General features: G+C 42.7%; 1 protein-coding gene across 2 annotated transcripts in view; it reads right to left on the bottom strand.

The window, feature by feature from the left end:
• CDK15 (cyclin dependent kinase 15) overlaps nucleotides 1-11649 on the bottom strand; it is an 88244-nt gene that overhangs the window by 1502 nt on the left and 75093 nt on the right. For both annotated transcript variants that reach the window (XM_026449259.1, XM_026449266.1), the window contains exon 12: nucleotides 9357-9496. In XM_026449259.1, coding sequence (XP_026305044.1) covers nucleotides 9357-9496 — 140 coding nt within the window. The remainder of the gene's footprint in view (nucleotides 1-9356; nucleotides 9497-11649) is intronic.

The following is an 11649-nucleotide window of genomic DNA, read 5'->3' as shown; positions in this document are numbered from 1 at the left end:
TGTTTTTAATAAATGGTAGCCATTGTTACAAGTATTAGCACAGATATCTGAGAAAAATAGCAAGAGGCAGCAGCCACATTGTCGCCAAAGCACATCCACAAAATTTGCTCAGGGCCCCCTTCCACTTGTGCATTGCTTTTCCCAGGTTCACAATTTGCATAAACCTGGGTTGCTCAAAATATGTCACAATTTAACAAAAAGAGAGACTTCTGTCCTTAGTGCACCAAAAGCATAAAATGCCTTAATAATACTGTTTGCTGGAAGCTGCTCACACCCAAAGGGAAGAAACAAACTTGCCAGCTCTGCCTTGCCTGGCCTAAACTCGTGCCCTTAAATGCTGTGGGTAATCTGGGGTCTGGTCTTCTTGTATTTGGAATCGCATATTGGCTAGGCTGGAAAGGGGAGCCATCATACCATTTGTTGATATGTATAAGACTCTTTCACAAGGACATTATAATATGCAATTTTGTATTCTACTTTATTTTAGATCTTGTCATAGTATAGACAGTTAAATGGCTAAAATAAACAGTGCGTATACTTTACCGATTATTCTCAAATCAACTCAAATCCAAACCATTCGGGGAACTTCTCTCCAGGAGAAGTATCCTCTTGCCTTGGGGACAGTGGCATGAAAAGCTGGGATTTCCCTTCGGCTTCCTTGCCCCTTAAAAGCAGCAGCTCCTCAAAAGCAGGGAGAGGGAGAGAGAGAGACGTTATCTGGCAGAACATGCTGGGAAGGCAACCGGTTAATCAAAAGGATTCCAATTTGACCGTGGACTGCCAGACTCTCCTTCCCAACTCATAGAAAAAGAGAAAGAAAGAAAGAAAGAAAGGAAGGAAGGAAGGAAGGAAGGAAGGAAGGAAGGAAGGAAGGAAGGAAGGAAGGAAGGAAGGGAGGAAGGGAAAGAAAAAACGAAAAAAGCTGTACACGGCTCTCCTTCGGCAATCTCACAAATGCAAAACCTTCCACTCTGGTGGCTCCTCATTAGCTTCCCAAGGCTGACAGCATAATTATCGCAGCTGCTTCACGCTTAGAATAAATAAATATGAAAGTGGGTGTTTAAAAATTTTTTGAGAAGGGAAATTCAGTCACCTAGACAGTCGGCAGGACAAGTTTATTTAAAACTTTTAGATTCTTATGTATTTAGATCATTTCGGAACGAGATAATGAGATAGTTGTCTTTTTAGTCTAATTGAGTTCCTAAGCTCATGGCTGTTGGCTGTCACCCCTTTCAAACTTTGCTTTAACTCTCCTTCCTTTAGAAATCCGATCCTGGTGTCTCCATTTACTCTTCCTGGGCTGATAACCCGATGAAGGCTCAGTGCACTGGAGTGCAGAAAGTGACTTAATGGGATTGAGGGGCTAAATAACCTTTCACAGGAAACAAGATAATCAGATCTCTTTTACTTGACCATAATGGCTAAAAGAGAAATCACAAGCAAACAAACAAAAAAAAAAAAGGTTGAAAATTCAGCTATCATTTCAAAATGTCTTGTAATCTTCCGTGTCGTGTGGTTTTTGCACTACTCTCCCACATCATCAATCCATCAGCTGGAGATGCTTAGTGCATTTAATTATTCAAAGTGCACACATCCTCGTGATTATGCGGTAATTTTAGCTCATGTGTATGTATAGCGGCTTCATATCTTCAAAGCCCAGAGGATCACACAGCACTTTAAATTGAAGTTGCTAACTAACACGAAGTGCACTTAAAACTCTGACTAGGGGCACAGTACACATACATTTCCGATTAAAGCAGATGATCTTTCCTTTTAAAATTAATTACGCCTATTTATTTTTTCCTTTCCCTCCTGCCCTTCATTCTCCCAGGACCAAATTTATATGAATCCTTGCATTCAGTGAGTTAAAAGCATTATAAAAATAAATATTCTGTCAATCTGGGGTAAAGAAAACTAGTGTTAACCCATCATGCAGATGGAGAAACTGAGGTTTATGACAGCCAAAACACATTATGTTGGGAAACAAAAAAAGAAGAAAACTCAGGTCCTTTAACTCTCAATCCCCAGCTCAGACTGCCTGTGCCGTTTTTCTTTTAACCTATTCTTTTAAATAACTAAGACAATATAACACCAGTTTAAAGAAAGCTCTGAGAAAGGAAAAGAAATGACCTACAACCCCACTAAACTAGAAGCGCATTTTCATTTTGTACACTACCTTTCGGTTTTGTTCATGTGCATATTAATTTTCACAGGTCAACTGTAATATGCAATTTTGTATTCTAGTTTCTTATAGCTCATGTTATAGCATAAGAACTTTTATAATATCATACATTTCTATTAATGATCATTTAAAATGGCTACATAGTACTGTATGTTGAGTCAATACACCAACATTTGTCCAATTGGTTCTCTGGTGTTTAACAGTTACATTGCTTCTTTTTATTCAAAAAATTTTAAAACATTATAGACAACACTGCAATGAACATTTTCATTAATCTAGGTCTTAGGGTTTTTCCCCCTATTCAATTATTTCTTTGGATAATTTCCAGGAACAAAGGCATAGGGTATAAGGGTATGATCATTTTTATGGCTCCTGATATGCATGCTATAATACCTTGCAAAAGTTTCACTACCATCAGCAGAGAATCATTTTACCATAATCTCACAAACACTGGGAGCTATTAGATTACAGGAAAAAATAACTAATTTAACAGTTATTTGTACTTTTTATCCCTAGTAAAGCAGACAATTTATTCCATGTGTTGCTGTGCTCTTTTTGTTTCCTCTTGTATAAATTGCTATTTTATGCCTTCACCTCATTTTCCATTGGAGTCCTTGATGTTTTCTTATAAAACTGAATGAGTTTCACCTGAATGAGTTACCGGTGGAACAAAAACAATTATCACCACTGATTAAGAAATCTTGGCCGGACCAGGTGACTGATAACCTGTAATCCCAGCATTTTGGGAGGCCGAGGCGGGCAGATCACCTGAGGTCAGGAGTTTGAGACTAGCCTGGCCAACATGGTGAAGCCCTGTCTCTACTCAAAATACAAAAGTTAGCTGGGCGAGGTGGCACAGGCAGGTAATCCCAGCTACTTGGGAGGCTGAGGCAGGAGAATCGCTTGAACCTGGGACATGGAGGTTGCAGTGAGCCGAGATCATGCCATTGCACTCCAGCCTGGGCAACAAGAGCAAAACTCCATCTCAAAAAAAAAAAAAAACTTAAAACTCAAGGCTGATTGCATATATTATTACAAGAAAAGAAAAGAAAAGAAACTAAGGTAAGATGGCATTGAGGAAGAAGTTGGTTCTGGGGTGTAAATCTCTATTTAACATAAATTGAGCCCTCTTAACTGTGAGATATTAAACATGCTACCTGGGGATGTGTGGAATCTTTCCCAGAAAAGCTTTAAAATAAACACAGTACATGAGAGAGTGGGAGGAGCACAGAACTGGGCATCAAGATCTTGGTTCTAATCTTGGTTTTGCAGCTAAGTTCCTATGTGATCTTCAGCAAGAACAATGAATGGTAAGAAAGGAGTAGCTTTTAGGAGTCGGATTTGAAGTAAAATCTTGGCTCTACAACTTTCTAACTGTGTGACTTCAAGCAATTACCCTACCTCACTTCCAGCTGTCTAATCTGTACCATGAGGATAACAATTCCAGCCTCACCAATTAGTACACAGATTGATAATTTATATAAAGCATATAGATGTCCAATAAAAGGCAGGTACGATCATTCTTCCCTGGGCATCAGTGATTCATCTGTATAATGAAGGTATGGAAATAAGTAGTCTTTACAAATAACTCTTTTCTGAATTATTTATCTTTACTTGGAGACTCATCCATGAAAGTAACAAATTTAACCAACTTAAGGGCTTGGTAGGGCTGAGGGACTCGGTTTTCCCAGACTTCTCCAAGCAACACAATGCTATGCAACCCCATAAACCATGTCTCAACCCAGTATCTCCTTTAATGTATTGAAATGGATTGAGAACAACTTTGTGCATAGAAGGTGAGGAAGTGTATTATGGAGGACATCCCCAAATTTGCTTCTTAAGGGCTGATTGATGGAGGATTCAAAAGGGAGACAGATGGGTCTGAGTTATGTTACAAACTCCTAGAAGTAGCATAGAGTCAAGAGAATGACTGAGACTCTTCCTTCCCTCTTTTCCAAAATCCCCAGTCCCTGAAACCTGGCCTCAAAGAAGGACAAAATATTCTAGTTCAACTTTGAATAGAATAGACAATAAAACCAATAAACAATAGGTTTGAAATTATGTGGAAGCATTTAGAGTGAAACTAAGCTTGATTAGTACATGTTAAAGAATGTTTAAATTGTTGCAAAAAGGCATACGATGGTAAGAAAAACTACAATGGTATATGAGTTAAGACTGAGCCACTACTATTAAAAATAAGACAACTTCGGAATGATCTTAGATGGTATTGAGAGGAACATGACGTTCCTTTCCCCGTATGCTCTTCCTCCCCAATCATCCAGACCCATCATCTTTCAAGGCCCACTCACAAAATCATCTTGGATCCCCACAGCTGGAGTTAATCTCACCTCCTTCGAACACTTAGAGCACTTTATTTGTTTACTTGATCTGCAGCTGTTTATATATTTGTCTTATTTCCTAAAGGACTGTAAGCTCTTTGAGGACAGGGTCCATGACTAATTCATTTTTGTATCCTTTAATATTGCACCTCGTAGACACTCAGTAAGCCTCCAATGAATGAATGGAACATGATTCTCCCACCATGCAAGAAATTTGAGTCTAAGCTGCCTCCATATTCTCAGACATAAGCAAAATAATTGGAACAGATTCAGAAGAGAACAATAAAACAAAATGACTAAAAAGTGGGAGAAACAGAATTTGCATTCAGAAACAAAGGTTCAAGGAATTCAGCCTAAAGTGGCCTTTGGGAAGTGATATCATAGGGACCTTCAAATATATTAAGGAGACAACACTCAAAGAAGAGGCCTGAAGTTCTTTCATTGAACCAAAACAAAATACGACTCAGATTTTAACAGGGCAATGGGGCATGCTGAAGAACTTTCAGAGTATAGATATCGGGGTGGTGTGTCAAAGGCAGAGGTAGATGCCATGCTTTCTTCCATCCCTATGTGTACATAAGTATACGCTAACAATGGGGCCTGTGGTACAGCATCTTTGCAAAATTACTTGTGAAACAATTGCAAGCTTTTAAGATTTTTTTCCCCCTAAGATGCTAAAACCCGTTTTAAAGGAGAAGGGGATTTAGTTCAGGAAGGAATGGGAGACTCAAGTATGAGACTTGGCTAACAAGCAAAATGGGACCAACCCAGAGAGAGAGAGAGAGAGAGAAAGAGAGACAGCCTTTGATGTCCTGACGATCAAGGACCATGGCTTAAGGACCAGACTCTTAAATCACGTGTCATTTACTGCCTCAGATAAAAAATACTTTTCTGGATCAGTGTCTGTAGTTCAAAATGGCTAGGTTCCAAAATCAGTCTTAACTTTCCAAGGGTAACATTTGGAAGGTTTCCTGCAAGAACAGAGCGGAGCCAGTTCTGAGAAGGGGCAGCTTAATGATTTTCTACTACCCCCACCCCCAAATCATTAAACAGTGTTCCTTTCCCAGAGCCTAAGTTCATGCTGAGGGCAAAGGGAATTAAATGAAGAAGCTGAACCTGCAGCTAAGATTAGAGAGTTGCCAAGGGCCTAATTTTAGGTCCTCACTGCTCCAGCTGACGTCCTGCCCTGCTGGCTCAGCCACGAGGACCACAAGTGTGGCTATAAGCTGATGTCTGAGTGGAAAGAGAGACTCCGTGGCCATCTGCAAAAGCAATTAGCTTGCCGTTGGCTGTGTTTTGAGAGGGACTACCAATAATTTCTCCTTCAACAAGTGTTTCTTCAGGTGTTCACGAGTCAATAAGGGAAAATGTCAGAACTTGGCAGAAGTTCCCACACGCTTGCCATTCTAATATTCACACTTTTCCACTTCAGGTGCTGTCCAAAAGGAAACTAATCCTGGAATTCCTGGTTTTCATGGCAAATAACCCCCTGATAAATGCCCTTTGACTCTAAGCGTCCTGCCACAACCTAGGGAAAGGGTTGTTCGGGACTTCTCAGCGTCATGAAAATAGAGATGGACTGGAACAATTCTTTCATTTTGTGCGGAATTTCTATGCCGCTCCTGCACTGGGATTTAGGCTGTCCTTCCACTCTCCACGTATTTCCCAGTCCCAGGCTTTATGCTTTAATTGTCTTCTTTAGAGGGCAGACAATAAGAGCTGGCATCTTCCAGATCAAAGGGGAAACAGAATGTATTTTAAAGTGACAACTCTGTTATCCTGCAACCAGAAGAAAACCAGAATAATAAAATGATATAAATATAAGCCCTTAAATAACTGTATACTAAAATGCCACCAGAGAGCAAAATTTCTCGCATAATTATGGCACAGAAACTCTCCTTACAAATCACTCACAAGAACGTGCTGATTTTTGCACAATTCTCATGCCTGGGGCAGCCCTCCTCAGGGATGGAGTTTCTATGTCCCTGCAGGTTGGGAACTGTGATTACCCACTGGTACACTCTGTCTGCAAAGGAGGCTGTTAATAAAGGCTCATTGCCAGGGGCAATGAAAAAGCAGGCTGGCACTGCCAGGCCAAGGACCGCATCTCTTAGTAGATTATGTGCTGGTGGTGAGGGCCACTGTCATGAACGTGCACAAACCAGCCCTGGCTGCTTCTGTCTCTTCCTCTATTTTTCTTTCGTAGTAGCTTTGCTTTTTCTATCTACTTGTCCATCTGTCTCTGTACATATTTCTACATGCCCACCACCCTGCCACACACATACACAAGCACACACATATGCTCGTGCACATGAGTGCACAAGCACACACACACAGAGGCACACACACCCAATCTTGCCCCCACCTTCCCCTGTCTCTTGGCACCGGCCCTTTCATCTTCTCCCTCGGGGATTCGAGATGTCGCTGCAGGAAATGCTTGTCCGCCGAGGCAGCAGCAGCAGAGCCCTGTGGCTTTGACAAACCTCATTTAATTGGGAGGAAGCCAGGAGAATTTGAAAGAACTGAAACATCCATGAAACTCCTTTTATCAGGCATAATTTAAACTCTGCATGGAAAAACCCCTATATGTATAAAGAAAAGTCAACTTCCCTCCTGCTGTGAGCACTCCTGGTCTCCCCCACTACTGCAGGCAGCCTCCTGCAAGATTCCACCTTTTCATTTTTCTAAAAGTGTCAAAGTAGATTTGGGCTCTGTGACTGGGTGAACAGGGAAGGAATACAGATTGTTCTCTCTCTCTGTCTCTCACACATACACGCACACCCGCACCACACACGTATACACACATACACAACCCTAGACATCCATGCACCAGGGCCCCTCTTGTTGGTGTCTTTGCTGTTGGGTCAGCCAGGAAAAATCAAAACCCACGTTTCTAACAACACATCAGTTTGGACAGTGAGTGTTTCTTCCTAATCAACCTGCGTCGGGCAAAAGCTGGAGCCTAGAAAACTTTGAAGATCCCCAGCAATTCTCAGCATGTGGAATAACAGATCCTAAAGGAGGGCCAATGGGGCAAGTTTCTTTAAAAGGAGAGAAGGGAGAGTGTGTGTGTGTGTGTGCATGTGTGTGTACATCCAAGCGTGTACACTTGCATGAAGTAGTAGAGTTATAAGTCCCAAGCCTGAGAGGAGAAAGCTGAAAAGGAACAATCTAGAAGCTTGGACTGGGAAGAGGGGATTGGGATGAGAGTGGCCGGGGAGGAATGGGGCTGAAGTGGGGACAGAGGTACCAGGAAGGGAGTGAGAATTGTGGATCTGCCTGCAATGTCTTTTGTTCCACCCATATGCTAACCCCTGCCTCTCTCCTCCTTCCAAATTCCACTTCAGATTCACCTCCAGTCTAATCCATCTCATTTGAATTATTCTTGTTCCTCCAAAGAATTGCCTTCAACACACACATAGTCTCTGCACATCTGCAGTTGATTATGCACAGATTTTTAGCTGTTTAGATATGATTTGTGCTGATATGTGTGCGAGGGTGCCCCGTTTCCTCTTCCTCACCCTCTTTTCCTCCCACTTCATAAGATCCTGGAGGCCAAGGACAAGTCTCTTGTTTTCCTCCACTTTTTATAGCACTTAATATGTTCTTGACACTTAATGGCAATTTAATAAATACTAATGACTGACTCTTTCTACAGGGTTAAGTAAGACATTAACCTCAGTTGTATGATTATGGTTATTTTTGGAGATCCTAAATGACTCACTTTAGTCATAAAATAGAATGCCTCAACAAGTCCCAAACTAAGCGCTTTGGACTGCTACAGGATGATGTCCTAGACACAAAGGAGCTGCGTTTGCAAACTCTGGCAAGGCGGACCAGGCTGTTTCCACACCTCTTGGGCAGTAGTAGCTCCTCACCCTGTCCCCATCCTTATCTCACTGCACCCCATCACCACCCCCCCACATCCCTTCCAGTGTCCTCATCCCAGTCCCAGCCCTTAGGCCCTCCCTCCTAAGCTTTCTTTTCTCTGGCTTAGGACTTCTAAAACCAACCCTGGCTGCTTCTCTCTCTTCTTCTGTTTTACTTTCCTGGTAGCTTTGCTTTTCCTGTCTACTTGTCCCTTGTTCCTAAAACTATTTTTAGCTGAATGGTGGATTTTTTCAAAGAAACCTCACCTAAGGATAGTCCCCCATGACCACTGGCCACATCCTCCTGTAGCCCTTCCTGGCCACAGTCCGAGAAACATGACGGGAGTTCCAACCACATGATCCCTCAGCAGATTTCAGATTTGGAAGATGACTTCAGGCCCAGGCAGCAAAGGCTGATTCCAGGGTAACTTGTGTTTACAGGAGGTGGGCAGCCTGGGAGGAGGCCTCCCTTCCCCCAGCACCCCACCCCGGCACTGCCTTCTGCAGCTTGCTGTTACCAATCAAGAAAGGCCCAGCTCCCTCTCGGGACATATCCGCTTCACCTATCATCTTACTCTCTGCAGAAAGGGAGAAGAGTCTTGTTAGAAACACTGGCGTGGTTTCCTGGCAGATGGTAGCTAAGGCAAACAACTCAGAGACAACGTCCATCTCATCCAATTTCTGAGTGTAAATGTGTACCTGTGAAATGTCTGGACCATTACAAAGAGGTCCTTGTAACCTCTCCCCACCAGTGCTTCAGAGTTTGAGAGAAGCTCATGCAAAACTCAGACAAGATTGGGTCCTATCTTGCTTCTCCCAGGCAAATGGATCTCTAACTTCACTCCTGGGGGTAAATGCTATGATTCTCCGGTGCTGAGGCAAACTACTTAAGACACCAAGACTTACATACACACAGTCACGCACACGCACTCACGCACGCACACAGGCACACACTTCCTTGCTCACCATCGGGAAGCTGGTACAGCTGAGATGGCAGGGCACTGAAATAATCGTGAACGAGTGCTTCCTGGGCGGAGACGCGGTCTCTGGGAAAGCCTTTCAGCATCTGGGAGGCCAGGTCTTCAGCTTCAGGAACCCTGCCCAGCCTGGAAAAGTGGGGGAGAAAAATAGAGTTTCTCCAGCAGCCTCCCTTCTGAAAAACAAAGGGAGAAAAACAAAAAGTAAAGAAAAGGAGATGGCTAGACTTAGATTTTAAGTAGAATTTTCCTGGAATTGCTAAAATTGATGGCAAGTGGAAAAGTAACCCCCATACTAAACTCTGACTGACTGTCCTGTTACTAAGTTGAAGGGGAAAAATCCCCTCATTCTATCATTCAGCTCCCTTGCCCTCCACTGTGTGTCTGGGCACCATGTACACATAAAAGACACAGAAATATATTATAAACAGAAATATATAATAATATATATTATAATATATAATATTATAAACAGAAATATATAATCAAGGATTCTTTTTGGAGGAACACTGCAGCCCAACCAAGTAGAAAGGCCTGATATTCAAAATATGATCGAACTCTGAGAGGCTGAGGCAGGCAGATCACTTGAGGTCAGCAGTTCGAGACCACACTGGCCAACATGGTGAAACCCTGTCTCTACTGAAAACATAAAAATTAGCTGGGTGTGGTGGCGTGCACCTGTAATCCCAGCTACTCAGGAGGCTAAGGCATGAGAATCACTTGAGCCTGGGAGGTAGAGGCTGCAGGGAGCTAATATTGCACCACAGCACTCCAGCCTGGGTGACAGAACAAGACTCTGTCTCAAACAAACAAACAAAAAACATGTTTGAGGCTCTGGACTCCAAGGGTGGCAAGCACAGAAATCTGGAGGGGGAAAAGCACAGAATTCTAAAGAGGTAATTCTGGAGGGTGAAGTTTGGGTAGAAAATACACTTGTTTTCAGCATTTCTGAAACTCAGTCAGGCTTATTAGCTAGAAAACTCTCTTGGTTCCCCTGAGATGGAGCAGAGGAAGAGAAATAATTAAGTACTTAAATCACGTAATGATAAATCCTCAAGTTGACCTTATGTTGAAATATATATCTGGAGATGAGCAAATTCATTTATTGAGCAATTACTCTGTGCTAGCAAGTGGTTGGCTTTGGGAGACACAGGACAAGACTGTCTTCTGGCAGCTCAGGTAGAGGAGTCAGATGTTCACCAAATTATCACACAGATGTCTAAGTACAACTGTGAAGAAAAGAATCCTATGGTCTGACTGTTTGTATCTCTCCAAAATTCAAATTTATGTTGAAACCTAATTACCAAAGTGATAGTATTAGGAAGTGGGAACTTTGGGAGGTAATTGGGTTATAAAGGAGGTTTGAGAGAGCCCTTTTGCCCTTTCTGCCCTGTGCAGACACAGTGAGAAGGTGCCATCTGTGAAGCAGAGAGCTCTTGCCCAACACCTAAGCTGCTGGCGCCTTGGTCTTGGTTTTCCCAGGCTTCAGAGCTGTGAGAAGTACATCTCTATTAATTGGCAATTACCCAGTTAAGGTTAGTTATAGCAGCCCAGGTATAACATTTTGGTTCTCCTGAGATGGAGCAGAGGCAGAGAGATAATTAAGTACCTGAATCACAGTAAGGACAAATCCTCAAGTTGACCTTTTTTTAAGGGTTAAGATAGCCTCAATACCTGACCTAGAATGGGAAGAGGTGGTCAGATAAGGATTTCTTGAGGAAGTGGCATTTGAGCTGAGAGTTGAAGAAAGGAGGGCAGGCAAGAGGCAGGCCTTGCTGACAGGGATCTGTGTACCCACACAGACCCTAGAGTGGGAGGGAGAAGCCAGCGTTTAAAGAAGGGAATCAAGGCCACTTGGCTGGCCCAGGACAAAAATGGGGAGAGAGGCCTGACATGAAGCTGGGGAGGGTGGCTTGTGGGTCTTCATGTTTCCTATTTATTTACAATGCTTGAAAGTCTTTGCTAATCTAATGCCAATCATTTATGTACACTCAACTCCACAACACACACAGAGGTTTATAACTGGAAAGGCACAAGAGGGAAAACTGCACATCCCAGAGGGCAGCTGCTCATGGGACTGATGTCTGACATTCAGAATTAAGTTGTGTGGCCCCGAAACACCACAGCAAATCCCCAGTTAAGCAGATATAGATGGGCTTACTTAATTTCAAATACACCTACCGACTTAAAGCAAGAAAGATCAGATATTCTTTCCCTTCCAGGTGCCACAATGCAGAGATGCTGGAAGTCCTGGCCCAGAATTGTAATTTACCTAATTTTTG

The sequence above is a fragment of the Piliocolobus tephrosceles genome, chromosome 11, assembly GCF_002776525.5.
Source record: "Piliocolobus tephrosceles isolate RC106 chromosome 11, ASM277652v3, whole genome shotgun sequence".
Taxonomy (NCBI): Eukaryota; Metazoa; Chordata; class Mammalia; order Primates; family Cercopithecidae; genus Piliocolobus; species Piliocolobus tephrosceles.
This window is presented reverse-complemented; position numbering and strand designations above follow the sequence as displayed.